Genomic DNA, 19,637 nt, shown 5'->3' on the forward strand with positions numbered 1-19,637 from the left:
CACTGAGAAACAACAATACTGGGATAACAGCAGCGACTCCACTTTCTCCTCCGAGAAAAAGATGCGGAGGATGATAGAATAGAGAGAGAGAGAGAGAGAGAGAGAGAGAGAGAGAGAGAGAGAGAGAGAGAGAGAGAGAGAGAGACTGTCACCACTGAATCTTGGCCAGAGTATTTTTGGAACTTTGCTGAGCTGGAGAAAGTGATTGTCGGAGGAGAGGGTCCAACTCAGCTCTCTCCCACTCACTCTCTCCACTCAGCCCTCCTCCTGAGAAAAGGGGGGAGTGTTTTCCTATAGCTCCCAGTCTTAACACTTCTGCAGAGCACTGAGACGCCACACTGAGCTCTGAAAGCTAGCTGTGATATACAAAAGTCACACACACACCCTCGGCATGGATAGCAAAGCTGTGATGCTAGTGGCCCTGCTGATGGTCGCCATATGGAGCACAGAGACTGAAGGTAAGAGATTTGCAGATAACATTTACAGATTGAGTTTATATTCACATCCATATGATGTTTTAATGCAAAGTTTTAAAAGGTATTGTTGTGTTATTTAATTAGCTAAAAAAACAAGTGTTCAATTGGTGTTGTCTGCCGAGTCATTTATTTGAACATCCTGAATAATATAAAATACTACTTTTAAATTCCAGTTTTAAAAAGTAGTAAAAGTAATTTAACTACACATAAAAAAGTCATTGAATGACTTTAAAGGAGCTTTTTGGCACATGCAAGTTAATGAAATACAATAAAAATACTATTTTTGAATTTTAAAAAATATATATATTTTAAAATATTGTAACTACTCATAAAAGGTACTTATAATAAAATAGCTTTTTTGGCACATATACGTTAATAAAAAAGATACTTTTTAATTATTTCTTTCTTTAAAGTAATTAAATTATTTTAAGTATTTTTATTTTAAATAAAATTGTTGGCACATGCAAGTTAATTAAAATATATACACATGTGCTTTTTAATAAAAAAAATTATAAAGATGTTAAAGTATTTCAACTCCTCAATAAAATAGCTTTAAAATAGCTTTTCGGCACATACAAGTTAAAAAATAAATAAATAAATAAATACTACTTTTTAATAAAAAATATTTTTTATACTCATAAAAAGTAGATATAAAAATAGCTTAGAAATAGTTTTTGGGCACGTAAAAGTTAAATTATTATTATTTTTTTTAAATACTACTTTTGTTACAACAAAAGAAATAATAAAAAAAGCTTTTAAAAAGTAGTTTAGTTTAACTTATCATAAAAAAGCTTAAAAATAGATGTTTTATACAGTTAATAAAAGTTAATAAAATAACATAAAAAATTTAACTATAAAAAAAAATACTTTTGAATGAAAATGTTTAAAAAGTAGTTATAATAAAAGTAGCTTTAAAACAGCTTTTTGGCACAAGTCACAATTTAGAATTTTACTTTTGCTTAAATTAAACTTGTATATAAATTGAACAGTTTTCTAATTTTATAAAAGTCTACAATGTATTGCAGAAGCCGGGCAACATATTAGAGTAATTATAAAATAGTCCTGAAACACAGTATATTACACTTTATTAATATAAAGTCTTACATATTGTGTTTCGGGACTATTTTATAATTACTCTAATATGTTGCCCTGTTTAGTGATTTTTTTCTAAGACCGTTAAGAGATAACGATCATTAAGAGGCTTCATTAATATCACTTTGCAGCACTTAAGTGCTCTGCATTCATTTGCATTTACTCCTGCATGTTAAATACTTATTTGTACATGTCTTTACATGTCAGCGGTTCTGACCTAAAAGGGCAAAAACCATGTTGTTTAGCCAGTTGAACTTGGTGGGTCTGCAATGTGTTGCTGGCTTTGTTGTTTCTAATGAGAAACCCTTCATTGCTTTATAAAAGCTGTTTGGTTTGCACTGTTTGCTTGTTCACAAGCTCTCTTTTAATTAGTCTCTAATTGAGGGATAATAAGCCAAAAGTTCCAGTGCTGTTCACTTGGTGCAGTGTTTAGTCAAGGCTCAATGGAGCAGACAAAGTGCATAGACAGTGTCTGAACATCTATGGGAATTTCAAAGTTTGACTTCCCTCATAACCGTGTCCATTCTAAAACCGCAAAGGAAACCAGGGAGATGTGAAACCATTCAGGGAATGTTCTTCAACAGATTCATTTAATGCACATGTTCAGGACAACATTCAAAAGGTGTCTGGAGTGGACCGGTGTGATTATGGGATTTTGACGTATTTAACGTTGAGGACTCTCTGCTTTAACAACAAAAAAAAGCTTCTTATGAAAAATGTGGTGAGTGAAAAGGCAGAACGGTCCCCTTGTGAATGTACAAGGGCCACTAGAATGTCACACTAATCTCTTTTTAATGATCAGGGTTTGTTAATGGACGCAGGTGACTGGACACTTTCTAACCAAATGCGTTTAGGTTTTGGTTGCTGTTTGCCTGCACAAATCTGAACTGTTAATCTGAATTATAGATTGTGTAAGTCTAACCTTCTCTAAAATGTGCTTTTATTGTGTATTTATAACTACATTATATATATATATATATATATATATATATATATATATATATATATATATATATATATATATATAAATGTCAGATAACCCCCAAAAATGTGCTTCCTGTTGAATTAACTGGTTTCATTCAGGTCAAATATATAATTGAATATGAATGAATCAACCCGACCACATTAGTTATTAACTCTGTTACGCCTAATGGGTTCAAAAAGCCCTTTTACACCAAAAATGTAATTTTCCAGGGTCATATTAGATAGAAATAGCTCCTTAAGATACGTAAAAACTACATATTTTCATTTTATGGTGTACAATGCAAAATGTTAACTACTTTGTTACTCTTGACATTGTTTTGTTATGACATAAATTCACAAAAATCTGACCTTGAAATAATTCTTTGAAATATCTCAATAGAAGAAGCACTGTTGGGTGATTTGCTGAAGCTAAAGTCATCATTTTACATAGGAAAGAAATTTGTATATTTTTTCGTATTAAAATTTGATCTCTTAAAAATAGTAGCAATAGGTACATTTGAAAATGATTTTAGGTATACAACACCATGATACCATGAAGAGAACTTTGAAGTGACTACAAGAACATATGATTATACACTGCAAAAAGCAGCAACCTCCAATTCCTTTATATTGACTTCTTTTTATCTGTTCTGATTGCATTACAGCAAAGCCCATTAGTCTGGTAGAGAGATGTTGGTGCCGGTCCACGCTCAACACTGTCCCGCAGAGGAGCATCCGTGAGATCAAGTTTCTACACACACCCAGCTGCCCTTTCCAAGTCATGTAAGTTAAATTTCCGAAACCATCTCAATGTAGTCTCGTGACAACTCAACTATAAATTCATAATTCGAGATAGAGAAATTGTAAGATATCGCACGATTGATTGGCTCGTACGAACATGTACGCCTTTTATTCCTACAGTGACCAAAAAAACAACAAACAGAATCTCAAATCGATACAATACATGCATCAAGACTTTATGGTTAAGTTTAGGTTTGGGGTTTGGGTTAGGGGTTAAACTTCATAAGTTGAACATATGTTAAAATTGTAAGAGTGCTCATTCAAAACCCTGTTGCTTCTTTTTCTTCAGTGCTACACAACAGTGATTTTCCATTTAAAATGGTTTAGACCTTCGTTGGTCGTTTACTTTTTCTCCGTGGGAAGTCATACGTTTTTTTTCAAGCCATCTTGTACGATATTTTACAATTTTGCCATCTTGTACTAATTATTTCAACTTTTCGAGTAACTGGGTTGGCCGTCTATGTCTGAAAATTTGCCTCCTATACCAACTCAAAGTGTTTTCTTTGCTTCAATAGCTTTTGATTTGTTTGAGTGTTATAGGAGCTATTTTAATTAAACTTAACCTTATTATCATAGGTTTTTTGTTATTATATACTACTTTTTATGTACTGCTCATTTTGGGTTTTGCAACAAATACATGTAATTACAACTTGATTTGTTGATTTTCTTTGGGATATGTTCACCGTTACACTGTCGTGACTTTGACTTTTGACTTGCTTCACTCAAGTCAAAAATATAATTTTAAATTATTTAATCAATCTGATTACACTAGGCTACACACACACACACACAAGTAACTTTTGAGGGTAATTTCAGGTAGAAATAGTTCTTTAAGGCAGTAATGGCACTTTTTCACTTTTTACAGTGTATGTTTCATGTGAAAGTGAATGTGAGATGGCTATTTTAACAGTTTGATAACTGTTGGAAAGTAGTGTAGTGAAAGAATATGAGAGAAAAGTTTAGCGATTATCTTCACTCCAAGCGATTTCGTTTTCATAACACATTAATTGCTAAAGGTCAAAATGATTACCTTTGTCTTTCAGATGACTGTGTATTTTTCTTTTTACCAGCATTTGGTATTACTTGACTGATCTGGAATGAATTAAACCAAACCATTTGTACCCCGTCGGGCAGCAAAAAGCCAAAGCGCTGGAGGAGGATCAAGGTTACAGGGGTTACAGAGGTTAGCATGTAGCAAAGGGTCATTTCGAAAACAAACTTTGGCCAGAGGAAATCACCTTTAATCTGTCTCCTTCCACACATCTTTTTTAGAAATCCATTCAGATTTATTGGGATAGATGAAAGACACACACCCACATCACTCATTTTGTTGTTAGCATTAGCTAGCTGTGAGGTAATTACTCCCTGCTGGCTCGGTTCCAGACCACCAACTAGCTAGTTCAAAAAATAATTTAGACTAGCTGGATTAACTCAGAGCCCAAATCACAAACAAACAAACAACTAAAACAAACCCTCCAAATAGATTAACTCTCAAAACAAGCTCAATGGAGGAAATCCCCCTGGAAAACAAACATGGATGGCATTACGGTTTTATTTAGTTTACTGATAGGAAAGTTGATTTTCAGGATTCATGTGTAGATTTGAGGTTAAGCAGATCTTTTATTTGGGCTGGCAGGCTCCATTTGTCCAGACAGACTGGGAGAGCAGTGTGTGTGTGAGAGAGAGAGAGAAAGAGAGAGGTGTAAGCAATACGAATAAGAGCCATTTGAAAGGCAATGTGAGCCGATAACTCTCAAACACAACCTTTTGGCACTGAGGTGTGAAGTCTGGGTGTCGTTTGTGTGGCTTTCTCCATGTGTTGGTGAATGAAGGTTTGAGGGGATTTACCTTGTTTTGCGATGGCAAATATAGTGAGATATCAATTAAAAAGATTTCTGTTTGAGGGGATTTCGTTCCCTTGACATTCTATTTGTTATTAACAAAAAATTCCTGTATCCTGATAAATAGTCATGTATTTGTTCAGGGAAAAGATGAGTTTGGTTAATAAATTAAAAGGGGCCATGGATAAAGTTTATATGCTTTATATTTGAAAAAGGCATTTAAAAGTTTTATTTTAAAATGGTTTGCATTACAACGTGTCCTAACGAGGTGTGGCACGATAAAGGAACATGCGATGAATCTATTGATCGTGGTAAAAGTTCACAATAGATGGTTGCACGAGGAGTCTCCAAGACACAGGTTCTGGTCCCATGGGAACCAGGAAGTTTAAGCGTTCACATAATTAATGATGAACATGATTGGGAGGTTGCCTTTCCACTCTAAAATTACACTTTACTCCACTGAAATGTAGGTGGTGCTCTAACAAAATTTAGCCCCCACAGATATGTTCGTCCATAGACATTCAGTCTATTTTTCAGTTCATGCACCACCCCCATTGCTTCATTGAATATCTGCCTCTGAGTGGACTAGAAGCTCAATCTAGGTGTCAATAGAAAGTTGAGATCCTCTCCCTTTGCGATGATGTATACCCTTAATCATCAATTGCTGATAACATATATTTTTTCTGGGCATCTAAGATATAACATTGGATTATTCATACAAGCAAGATCATTTTTAAAAGCAGATATAACGTTTTTAGCTATATAAGGCTTACAGCAGCAGTGATCGGCACATAAATGAGACATTTGTATTTGATGTCTTACAAATATCATATTTCACTTTGTGATTCTTTTGAAAATCTTTCAAACTGTGGTATTAGGGCATCAAAACAGTTGGATTTCTGTGAATGAGAGCTTTCATTTGATATATAATAAATAAGTGTTATTTGAAAGATTTTTATATTCATATTAACATTTCTACCACATGACCACTAGGTGGAGCTAATTTGCGATGCAAATGTTTTCAGGCATTATTTTCTTATTTTATGTAACATAAATGCAGAAGTGATGAAACGTTTCAAAAGCTTTCAAGTGATACCCCATATTTCTGACTTACTGTATGTTTTTGAAGACTTTAATAGTTTTTGCATAAACGTTTCTCATGACATAGCGCCCCCTTTTGAACCCACCGACGTCCTAGATGAAGAGGTTAATAATATATGCTTTCCGGTTGAACGTATTGCATAATTTTTCAAATGAAAATACAAAATACATGGCGCAACTCTGTGGATATTTCACGCAGAAACTGGAGCTTACATGTGTCCATATGTTTAACAACAGCTTGGCCACTGGGGACACAAACTCAATAAAATGTTGTAATTTGCTTGAATTTTATTTCTGTTGCTTTGTGCTGGCTTGTCCTGCCCGCAAGGAAATCTCACTGGTTCAAAATCCCACCCCACATAATTGTATATTTAACATCATATATGTTCTGATTGGCTGTTATTTTGTCACATCAAGCAGACTTTCCTTTTAATGTGTACAGCAATATTCAGTATTGTAAAGACTGCTGTTTGTGTTGTCTTTTTTAATTGTGGTCCTAAAATATTTAGTGTTTTTGCAGGAATTAAAAATATCTCTTAATAGTAATTACTCCTCACCTTAATTACAATCTAGCCAGATAGCACAGTAGTCAAAATTCAAGTCACAATCTTCTAAAATGTAGAACTTTCCAGACAACACAACACTGTCCTGACAAACCCCTTCTAATTCAGTGCTGTTATCAGATAAAGTGCAGTGACTCTTGCCAGTACAGTAGAATGGAAGGGGCTGAAATGTACTCCATGAAGGACAGCTGATATGATCTGATAAAATACACTGTAGACCCACAGAGGGAGAGAAATCTGCTCTTTCTTTCTCTCTCATCCGAAACAAATCCCTTCTTTTCTCTCTCATTACCAGTGCCAAGCTGAAGAACAACAGAGAGGTCTGCATCAACCCCAAGACCAAATGGCTTCAGCAGTATCTAAAGAATGCCATTAACAAGTAAGAAGAAACTCTTTCTAGACTACAAAAAGCATCAGCAGTTTTTGGTCTGGGAACCATGGGGTAAAATATGCTGGAATAAAGGCTAAAAAACAGCAAACTCTTTTATGAACACATTTTATGGAATGAAAATAAAATATATCGAAGTGTTCATTAGTCTCATAATCTCATTAGTACTTGCAAGTATTCATGCAAAAAGTTTAAACATACATTTTTTACATTTGGTTGAACTTTTTGTGGAAGTAACACCATTGGTGCCAAAATTTTATATGGGTGTTTCTTTAATTTAGGCCACTTTAAGCACTGCATTTCTAGTAAGTAATGTCTCATTAAAACACATTTTTAATGGGGGCCTGGGTAGCTCAGTGAGTATTGACGCTGACTACCACCCCTGGAGTCGCAAGTTTGAATCCAGGGCATGTTGAGTGCCTCCAGCCAGGTCTCTTAAGCAACCAAATTGGCCCGGTTGCTAGGGAGGGTAGAGTCACATGGGGTAACTTCCATGTGGTCTCTATAATGTGTGGTTCTCGCTCTCGGTGGGGCATGTGGTGAGTTGTACGTGGATGCCGCAGAAAATAGCGTGAAGCCTCCACAGGTGCTACGTCTCCGTGGTAACGTGCTCAACAAGCCACGTGATAAGATGCATGGATTGGTGTTCTCAGACGCGGAGGCAACTGAGATTCGTCCTCCACCACCCAGACTAAGGCTAGTCACTACGCCAAAATGAGGACTTAGAACGCATTGGAATTGGGCGTGCCAAATTGGGGAGAAAAGTGGAGAAAATCACACCTACTAGTTTTTGTCTACTAGCAATGTCCTACAGTGTATGTACATGCATCAAAGGAGATTTATGTCATTTTGTATTGTTTTTAATAATTTTTTATTTTTTTCGAAAATCATGAAAATTCCCACCATAGTGTTATTTCCAGCACATCTCAGATTCTCAGCAGATGGAAATGGCATTTTTAATGTTTCTGAGACAACATGGCTGACTTCTTGGTCTTTCTTGGTAATTTGGCTAAATTATCGCTTGACTGGAAATGATGCCGCCCATTAAAATATTCTGCTCACAAGTGATATTTTCCTTGATTGTTCTTTGTTTTCTTCCAACATCACTTGTCTCATATTTCATCGCAAGCATGCTCTTCACTGACATTTGGGGAAGAAAAGTTTATTAGGGGCAAAATTGTTTGATGTAGAAGAAATGATGCAACAAATGTGTTAATTGACAGAAATAATTTGTGATTTATATTTATTTCATTCTTTGTTTTGATTTGTAAAATAAAGTTTCATAGTTTAATATTAAAAGTCTGGAATTGGGCTAAAATAATAAAATCTATACATAAAATGCATTTGAAAAGTACCAAATATAAATGATGCAGGCCTGGTAAAAAAAGGTTTCAAGCCAGTTTTAATGAGACATATGAAAATATTTTTTTTATTTTAATCTGTTCATTTTAATAAAAATCAAACTCTGGGACATGAAAATATATGTACAAGTATTTATGTTTTAGAAGCTGTATGCTATGGATAAAACTGTCCATATGTTGCTATTGTATGTCTATCAAAGCATCCAGAATTATTGTGTTTGAACTACACTTTATGTAAGAATACTTACAAATGCTAATATTGTAATCTGAAATTTTACTTTGTTAATTTACACAATTTACTTTTCAAAATAAATGCATTAGTACAGTAGCATTATATATTTTTTAAACAAATCTTAGTGGCGATTCGGTTATTGTTGTTGTAATTAAGTTGTATTACATGATACATAAATACCACGAGGAATGTTATTGGGTAATTTAAGGTTACATAAATCACACATTGCCTAACTAGGTTTTTACACTCCACACCATTTAGCCCTTAGCGTTTAACCCCTGGTCTTTAATTACTCTAATTGTAGATTAATGATGAAGTAAGAGGCAGAACTGAAAGGTTTTATAGAGCTGTAATCGCCCTCCCATTGTGTCGTAGATCCAAAACAAGAGACACCAGTAAAACACAGAAGAAATTGGCTGATTGATCATTATCACATATTCTGGAGCTAGCTGATTGCTCTCAAAGTATCTTCCCTGAAAAAAATGTTTTAAAACTGTTCTCTCTCTATTTTTTGTTTTTTAGAATAAAGAAGTCAAAGGAGCGTTCCAAGTAAACACACAAAGAGGTGTGAGGAGGACCATTGTGCATCTCTAACCTTCACAGAGAGCATCATCCTCTTCTCTCTCTCTGATCTCTTTTCCTCTTTTTGGACCGCTTGCACAAACAGCACTTCACTTAAGCCTGCCTCTCAAGCATCCAGGCAACCTACAGGTCACCAAATGGCACTGAACACCTTCACAAGACAGTGTGTTTGAGAGATATTTACAGGCATTTCACTTCTTAAAGGAACAGTTCCCCAAAAAGTGAAAATAGCGCCATAATTTTCAACATCTCCTTTGAAGTTCCACGGAATAAAGATAGTCATATTAAAAAAATTTAGTAAATATAGACAGAATTGCCATTTTTGGGTGAACTATCCTTTTAACGGGCAGTAAATGGGAGTTTTTGTTGAGTTCAAGAAAAGGGAATTAGTTGACTTTATGAAAAGGGAGAGAAAGTGAAAAAAAGAAAACTATGAGTATGAGGATTGCTGCCACTTTTCATGCTCACATTTGTGTTATTTTGCCATTCCTGGATTTAGTCTGGGTGCTAAAGCTCACCTGCACATATGAATGACCAAGCACACAGAATCTACTGAGACATGACTGCTTCTACAGAAACCAGAATCATAGTTTCCGCATTGCTTTTCCTCTTTTCTACATGTATGTAAACTCAGAGAATGGCCAGACACTGAATTCAAAAATGTATGCCGTTTAAAGCAGATGGACTGTACAGTATGTATAAAGCAGAGTTTTTGTTGAAGGAATATTCTGGGTTCATTACAAGTTAAGCTCAAACAACAACATGTATTATTATTAATAAAAATAAGGTATTTTCTACCCTTTTCTCCCCAATTTGGAATGCCCAATTCACAATGCTCTATAAGTCCTCGTGGTGGCATAGTGACTCACCTCAATCTGGGTGGCAGAGGACAAATCTCTGTTGCCTCTGCATCTGAGACCGTCAGTCCACGCATCTTATCACATGGCTCATCCACGCACAACTCACCACACGCCCCACCGAGAGGGAGAACCACATTATAGCAACCACGAGGAGGATAACCCAACATAACTCCTATCCATCCTACCAACCAGGCCAATTGTTTGCTTAGGAACCCTGACTGGAGTGTACCTCCTTTTCTTAAAAATAAAAGCGCGGTTACAGTGAGGCACTTATAATGGAAGTCAACTGAGCCAATCCGAAAGCGTTAAAATACTCAATGTTTAAAAACTATAGCTACAAGACATGAACAGTATGCATGTTAACATGATTTTAGTGTGATAAATCATTTGATAACCTTTTCTGTGTAAAGTTATATCTAATTTTACAACTTTGTTGCCATGACGATATAATGGCGTAAACCCTAAACGGATCGTAAAAATGGAACGTAAACTTTACAGCTCAAATAATACACAAGTAACAGAATAATGAATGTAAGTGCTTTAATAAAATGATAAGCTTCACATTTCTGCCTTTAAACTCTCCAAAAATTGGTCCCATTCAGCGATTACCTCCATTTTTGCTTTTTTAAAGAAAAGTAGGGACGAGTCAAAATGATCAACATTATGCCACAAATGCTGTCGATTGAGCTTGAACTTGTATTGAACCTGAAATATTTATTTAATGCAATCATGCCATGGCAGCTTAAAGGATACTTCACCCAAAACTGAATAGTGAGTGAATGATGACAAAATGTTCATATCTGGGTGAGCTATTGCTTTGAAACTTCTGCTTATGTATATCAAGCTGCATTCCATGACTCAGGCCTTAATGAATAGCATTTGCATCACCGATCTTTACTTTTGAGTGCACTCATTTTGGTGTTGTGGTTGTGATTTGGAACAAACACGAACAACCAACAGGCCTAACGTTTAATGTAAATAGTCTCCAGCACTATATAGCTGTCAGTAGGGTTGAACAGGGACCAAAACTGAACCACAAAAATGCAAGCGATTTGTAGACTAAATAAATAATAGCTATGTATTCCATATATATCATCTTGTGTTTTTAGCAGCAGCATGAAGGGATAAAACTGTGATTTTGATATTCGGAAATTAACGTGTTGAACTAACACACATTCTTTCTGTTCAGATAACATTTTGACTCAAATGCCCAAATGCTGTTACTTTATTTTTGAGCCACTTTAAAAATGTGAGGACTTTCTAATGTAATGATTTATTTTTGTATTTTTGTATTGTTTGATATGAAAATAAAACACAACAGTACAGTATGAGGGAATTTCTTAAGCTTACTGTCAAACATGGACCACACTTCCAAAATTAGGACCAAAACATAAGCAAAACATCAGTTATGCAAGTGTGATTTTTATACATTATTGTGTTCTGAAATGCCTTTCTGTGCATTGTTGTTGTTTTTGCAACTGATTATGTTTCTGGTATTATTCATCTGCTTGAGTTATATTATATCAGTCTATATTTCAAGAATAGGCGACAAAAGGTAAATACTCTTTGATTGGATTTGAGAAGTAAAATGTGATGCACGCAAGGGCGTAGAATTGGCTTGAAAACTGGGGGTTTGCAGCGTGAAGTATTTACCCATGTTTCCACTGATCATGTTATAAATATTGGGGGGGTTGTACTTGCTTGTTTTGATTATTGGGGGTTACCTCCCCCCAGAATCTGTGCCTCTTGATGCACGAACAATAAATCATCTCACCCGTTTTAAGAAGCTACATTAATTTTAAGCTACTAAACATTTGAACTTAGATTTTAGCTGAGTCTAAACTTTCACAGTTAACACTTTTTTTAATCACTTTGGTTGGTTTCCAACCACTGAATTCAATTGTTATTCAACTAAAATCATGACAATTATACGGTATATTTTTTTTATTGTATCACACACAAATATAGATTACAGTTCCTTAGGTTTAAAAAGAGAAATGTATTTCATATTTGAAAAGGGAGGTCCACACATATGCTTTTCATTAGGTCTTTCCAATAAGCACTTGACATATGTATGTTTCTTTAGTTTTCCATAGCTGACGTGTATGAATTTGCATTGTAAAAATGGCATCCTATTCATCAGCCTCCATTGTAAGTGTTGCCTTTGGGTCAGTAGGGCCCAGATGTCTACACCCTAAAACTAGCCAAAGTGTTTAAAGAGGAAATTTGTGCAACATCTCAAATACTTTTAAATATATAATAGTTAAGTCAAAGGCTGACTATGTTTTTGATATGTTTGTATGAAAGTATACTTACTTGACAGATGGTGTCAGGACTATTGCAGTCATTATCCCAAGAAAATGTGAAAAAATGATGTTTCTCTTTGAGGCAGCTCACTATGTAAGAAACATGTATGCAGTGCAGTGTTGTAGTACTCGAGACCGGACTCTTTTAAGCAAATTGGCCAAACAGGTTAGCAAAAAGTTTTTAATCGATTGGCTATTTAGTCTTGGCCATAATTGGCCGATTAGTTCAGTCTTCTATCTCACTGAATAATTTGCAGCAGTTTCTCACTTATTAAAACTGCATCGGGATATTTTTGAAAATGGAAAACAATTGTTGGATAAAGTGGATATTGACCTACAGTCAAGAAAAGACTGCTTTTCTCAGAGGTAACTTTGCGAAACTTCCATTGGTGCTGTGACTTGTTAATAAGTGTCTGTTCTCACCAAAACTTGTTGTGTCCATCCATGCTGTTTTTCAGATGTTTTTCTATGTAAACATGCAAAACTGATGTCTTTGACCATTGCATTACGTATCACTGTGTTTTTGGCGTCTCATGCAGGAGTGCCACTTCTTTTAAATTCTTTTGACAAGTTAAAATGAACATCAACTGTTAAAAATATAATCTTTATAATCTATTTGCTGCACTGCATTGGTATGAATGGCCTCTAGTCTTTTCGAAATGCTTTAGAATACTACACATACTGTAGAAAATGTACAAATACTTCTATCAATGTCATCAAAATGTAATTGTTTCTAAAAAGGTTTCTGTGCATACTTTGAGATGGAATCTTGCAGGCAAAAGAAAGCAAGAAATGCTTACTTGACTTACAGTTAATGAAATGTAGTAGTGCAATTGAGGAATTTATCAACCAATCAATCACTTTCTGGCGTAAACATTGCCATATTTAATATATTATTGTTTGGTTTTTAGGCCCATTTAGTTATAGTATAATGCATTTACATACATTCATAAAAACTATTGTCTTAGAGTCAGCCTTTACTGGTCTCGGTCTTGACTCTGACTCTGCCCTCTCCATTCTTGGTCTTGACTCATACTCGACCCTCTTCTGGTCTCTTGACCTTGAATCGAACTAAACCTACTCTGGTATCAGACTAGACTTGGACTCGGATGAGCTGTTCTCAACTACAGCACTGCATGTATGCCTCAACCCTCTGTATTTTGATTATTTGTTATTGAGGACTGAAATTGATACACTTACATTATAAATCACATTTTTCAATAAATAACCAAACTATTGTCATCTGTGGGACATGTAATATATAGCCAGTCCACACCTACAAAAAAGTGCTTCAGTTTAACTTCAGTGTTGATTTTTGTCAATCAGAGAACACTTACGACACTCCACAGTTTGGAAGGCGAGGTCATTTGAACATTAGAGGAATGAAAACTATACTGTAGTTATTTATTGTAAAAATTGTCATTTTTCTGCTTAAAGCAAACACTGTGAGACATTTGACCTTGAGGGTCAGCGGGATTGACTCTGGAGCTAATTTGTTACACCTGAGTGTACAATACCATTGGTGAAGGTTCGATACGAGTCCACCACACCGGGGACACACTGTGAATATATGAAACAGTCACTTCTAATACTGTAAAAATGGAAGAGATGTCTATTAGCAATCCGAACTTGCTTTCTCATCTTATTAAGCTTTCATACTGAGAAGAGGTAATACTTAATATTAATACAGACCGGAAATTGTGTTTTCAATAGTAATTATGGATCGTGTGATATGTGTACTTAGACATACTCTAAGTCAGCAATGCTAATAAATGATAGTGACATTATACTCTACTTAAGTACATAACCACAGCCAACTAAGTAGTTTTAGTCCTGGGAATCTATTATATAAATAGGGAGCTACATACCAAAATCAACTCCCAGACCTATTCTCTACATCCAGATGTTCATTACCAAAATTGTTACGAGGCTGATCTCATGAAAATGATGTGACTGTGGAGACATTTTTGCAAAATGATATTGTGTGGCTCATTACAAGTATCGTCGCAGTTGAGGTGAAATGCGTGTAAAATTTTCCCCAAACAGGTGAGGTTTTTAAGGTTAATGCTCTATCAAGTTTTAAATAAACTAAAACTACCTCCCTACCCTAAACCTTAAATCTAAACCTAACCGATAGTGTCATAAAATGCAAATGTGACATGAAAAACACAATTGCTGAAGGCAACGCCGTTTTGTGGTGCTTTTTAGACACTTTAAACTCTTTAGGACTCATACCCTGATCCTTTGCATCACAAATGCAACGCTCTATCAGTTGAGCTACCGCACTAATTGTTTGCGCCTGAACCAGCTTGTAAATGCAATTGGTTATGTAATGCAAACGTTAATATCGCCTTAAAAGTCATGCGCTATAGTAAAAGTGTTTTGATGTCGTAAGATAACAATGTGTGAGGAACGGGGCAAAAAGTATGTGTTTATAAACTGATAATGTCGTTTTACTCGTGATTTGTGTGAAAGTGAGTAAAATTCTTGTTTTAAAAATGTTTGCCAAACTTTACATTGTGGTAATGTAAAAATGTCCAGTTTTCTTAAGAAGAGTAGATAGCGGGGCCTGTGTAGCTTAGCCAATTTTAACGATGACTACCACCCCTGGAGTCGCATGTTCGAATCCAGGGCATGTTGAGTGACTCCAGCCAGGTTGTGCGTGGATGCCGCATCAGAGACGTCAATCCACTCATCTTATAATGTGGCTTGTTGAGCGCATTACTGCGGAGACGTAGCACATGTGGAGGCCCTTGCTATTCTCCGCGGTAATGCGTTCAACAAGCCACGTTATAAGATTAGTGGATTGACGTCTCAGATGCGGAGGCAACTGAGATTCGTCCTCTGCCAACCGGATTGAGGCGAGTCACTACACCACCATGAGGACATGGCAGATTGGGAATTGGGCATACCAAATAGGGGAGAAAATAAAAAAAGAAGAGTAGATAGCTTATGTTCATATAACAAAAAATAAGGAAATACCCTGAAAACTTAATTTGCCAACTTCTCTATCAGTTTTCACTCTCAGAAAGTAATTTAAAGAACATATCCAAACAATATTGCACTAAGAATGTTTTCCTATACCTTAATTAATAACATTATAAGGATGATGCCGACTGCGGAGGATTGTGCAGGAGAGAGAGATAGTTGACGGACATGTCCGTCATGTGTGTTTGTCTTTTAAGTTTATAATTAAAATATGATTTATATTGAAAAGCCGGTTCTTGCCTCTTCCTTTCCATTGAATTCTTTACAATAACATACACTGCTGAGCACATTATTAGGAACAGTATGGTCCTAATAAAGTGCCAGATGTGGTCTTCTGCTGTTGTAGCGCATCTGCCTCAAGGTTCGACGAGTTGTGCATTCTGTGATGCTATTCTGCTCACTACAATTGTACAGAGTGGTTATCTGAGTTACCATAGCCTTTCTGTCAGCTCAAACCAGTCTGGCCATTCTCTGTGGACCTCTCATCAACAAAGCGTTTCTGTTTGCAGAACTGCCATTCACTGGATGCTTTTTTGTTTTTGCCACCATTCTGAGTAAACTGTATAGACTGTGGTGTGCAAAAATCTCAGGAGATCAGCAGTTAGAGAAATACTCAAACCAACCCGTCTGGCACCAACAATCATGCCACGGTCGAAATAACATTCTGATTAACTGAAGCTCCTGACCTGTATCTGAATAATTTTATGCATTGACTTCTGCCACACAATTGGCTGATTAGACAATTGCATGAATAAGTAGGTGTGCAGGTTTTCCTAATAAAGTGAGTGTACATAACATAGTACATAACATTAGCCAAAGTTGTTGGAATGTTCCCCGTTAGGGGGATCAAACTCTGCTCAAATCAGTAGAGAAAATAAATTTAACACTACAGCACCGCTTCCCTTTATCCTGTCCCAGGAGAGCTGAAGTAATCCAGAGAGATTCAGCCTTGTTTTACTGTACAGCTGCAAACAGTATAATGTCACTCCATTCATCAGTGCTAATGAGAACCACACGGGCCTGTGAGCCGCCTTCACTTTGGCTCTCTCTCTCGCTCTCTCTCTCTCTCTGGGTGGACTAGGCTGTCAAACAGCAGGGTGGACAGGTACTACAGCTTGTTGGGCTCAAATCACACAGTAATTTGTCACATTCTTTCTCGTTGTCGGAATATACTCTCTGTGACCACACAACATCCAGGAAAATGTACAACAAGTACTGCTTCCTTAAACACAAGTCAATTTCCTCAAGGACTGTCTATACAGAAGCCAAAACAATTGTACGTCTATATATTGTGATTTCCTCTGATATGCATCCCAATATAGGAAGTTCATGGAAAGTTCTGCAAATTGCTATCAGACAAGACAATTAAGGTTAGAAAAGTCAAAAAACGGTATAAGGACAGTTCCAAAAACCTAGTGAAACTGGAAAATCATATGCTGGTGTCTTCACCAGGGTTATTAACTAGTTTAACTCCCTTGGTCAACCAACTTCACTACAAAGACTATTCTTTCGCTTGGGAAAGTTGGTCCACCAGCTATATCAGCCAAACCAGCATGGATTTCAATGCTAGTCTGAGCTGGTCATTTCAGCATAGCAAGCAATAAGTCTATCTGCAAATATTGATGTATTATATATATCTTGTGCTGCAATAGAGTGACTCGTTGACATTGAGGGCTGTTCTTGACAATATGACATCACACTATCTAAATGTTTATTATATGCAACAGTTTAAGCAGATAATTGGCACTATAGAAGTCTGCCTTCGAATATCTCTTACCTTCCCTTTGGAATGTGTTATGTATCCCCTCTTGATGATGGTTGTCATTAATATTTAATACACCTTAATGTTTTTTACAGAAACAGTGGATTATAGCCTTTAGATCACAGCATCAGATTCTGCAAAATCAGGATAAAACTGGAATGGATTGCTGTGCTGGAGTCAGACTGGGCATTTTAGTTAATAAACTCACTTTCACAATGCTAGAGTGTTGTGTGTGGTTGCCAGGGCATTGCTAATGTGTTTTGAATGTTTTTAGCCTATTGCTTTGCAGTTTTTGGGGTGTTCTGGGAAAATTGGTGGTGTGTTACTGGCCCAAGTCAAAAGAGCCCACCTCCATATCTTATTCTGATCCCTAGATATGGGTTTGGGCTTCTCTAAATGTAAATCTTATAAATTTTTGTGCCCAATTTTCAATCTACAAGATGAAAATCTGTAGTCTGACTACTTAGAAAAGATTCAGCACAACTCTTTTTTTTGTTCAAACAACATTGACCACATTTACATGCACTTAAGAAAAAGGTTTTTGAAAAAGCTGCATTCTGAAACGGCATGTAAATGAGAACACTGATATCCTCATACATTTAAGGGATTAAGAGAAAGCGGTTTAACACATCCAGGTTTCCCCCAGAGAACGTGGCTTAATGTGGTCATGTAAACACATAAGTTGTATTCTAACAGGTTTTTGAGAAGTGTGCATGTGCTTGAGCAGACTGGAAAACAAACATCATAGGATGGAGCCCAACAACAAGTCAACACAGCGGAAAGAATTACATTACATTTCTTGGAGTACAGTGGGAAAAGTACATTCACTATAAACTAATCCCATTTGCACACACCAATTTAAAATATCAATGGTCCCTCACATTCATGTATATGTGCTTGTATATTGAAGGAAGTGCAGTTTTACTGCATATTGCCATGGAAAATTAAGGAAACAAACACAGAAACAACTCTAGAATATCTGGAAATAAAACGACGTAACGGAGAATAAAATAGTGAAGATGTCCTTGGATCCCATGTATGTTATTTACACAAGTGTCGAAGGGAAATTACGTTGCTGGAGAAAGCTGCTTACTGGTCGAGCTGCATGTATATAGGAGTAAATCAATTAATTTATGCATTTGAATACATTTCCATTAGCATTACTGACAGCATGTAGTGTTAGCAGCCTCAGAGGAACAGTTTCTTGTCCAGTGAGAACCAAGAAGTAGTTGCTTTCACATAAACAATGGTAAGCAAGATCCGGAGGTTGCATTTTCGCTCTAAAATTAAATGTTTACTCCACTGACCATTAGGGTTGGGGTTTGGGTTAGGGAGAAGGGTTGAAAAAACGATTTAAAACTAAAAATACAACTCACTTTTAGCGCCACTCTGTGGACATTTGACCCTGAAACTGGAGCTCATACGTGCCCATACGTTCAGCAACACTTCCAGCTTTTTCCACTGAAGGCAGTGATTTGAATTTTGGTAAGCACAGACCAATTTCAGCAGCAAAACTTTTGAGCTACTGTTGCTGAATTCAGTCTGGTTCAATTGCCTAATCTTAAGTATGAGCAGTACTAATAGTAATGTTAGCTTTAGCAAAAGATCCATCAAGCACAAATGCAGAGGATGTTCAAAGGTTATGACAAACCAGTGAAACAACCATTAAAATCCACAATCTTGGATAAATAAGCCATTAAATAGCAACAGTCTAGTCCAGGCCAAGCAGTCGAAAGTGATCAGAGGCTACATTAGCATTAGCCCTCAATGTGTCTGAAAGAGAAATGTCTGAGTGCAGTACAAAAGGTTCACAGCGCTGCCATCACTGATCCCTCATGTCTGACAAGTGGCTTCAAAATGGCCATCTGTAACTGTAAAAAGATCTGGAATGTTCCAAGATCCATCATGACTTGGTACAAATGTTGCTTAAGGAAGGATCATGCTACTGAGGGCCTATTGAAAACAGGCCGTTCAGAAGAACAAGACAAATAAAGATGGAAGAGAGAGGAAGAGAATGATGGGTGGGGTCTTTGATTCAAATGCATGAGCTTTACTGATGTGATTTTATTGAGATTTGTCAAACACATTATAGCAGCTCTAGTTTTTCCCTATATGGAAACATTCTATGGCCAGGTATGGTAGACATTACACATTGGACAGTTTTTTTTGCATTCTTGTTTTTAATAGATTAATAGCTTCAAATTTTGACTTTATGCAGACATATAGGTTAATCAATGACATCTTTCTGGAGTTTCTCAATTTGAGCCCCTAGTGTGCAATTCACAATTGTGTTCTCCTCCATATGTGAACACAATTACTTC

General features: G+C 36.2%; 1 protein-coding gene across 1 annotated transcript; it reads left to right on the forward strand.

Moving 5' to 3' along the window:
• The first annotated feature begins 284 nt into the window (after positions 1-284).
• cxcl12b (chemokine (C-X-C motif) ligand 12b (stromal cell-derived factor 1)) lies at positions 285-13,874 on the forward strand. Its single transcript, XM_052123995.1, has 4 exons — positions 285-458; positions 3,197-3,314; positions 7,133-7,216; positions 9,341-13,874. Exons 1-4 carry the CDS (start codon positions 392-394, stop codon positions 9,369-9,371), a joined length of 300 nt encoding a protein of 99 aa, XP_051979955.1. The 5' UTR covers positions 285-391; the 3' UTR covers positions 9,372-13,874.
• Positions 13,875-19,637: the final 5,763 nt, after the last annotated feature.

Source organism: Xyrauchen texanus, chromosome 50 (assembly GCF_025860055.1).
Source record: "Xyrauchen texanus isolate HMW12.3.18 chromosome 50, RBS_HiC_50CHRs, whole genome shotgun sequence".
Lineage (NCBI taxonomy): Eukaryota > Metazoa > Chordata > Actinopteri > Cypriniformes > Catostomidae > Xyrauchen > Xyrauchen texanus.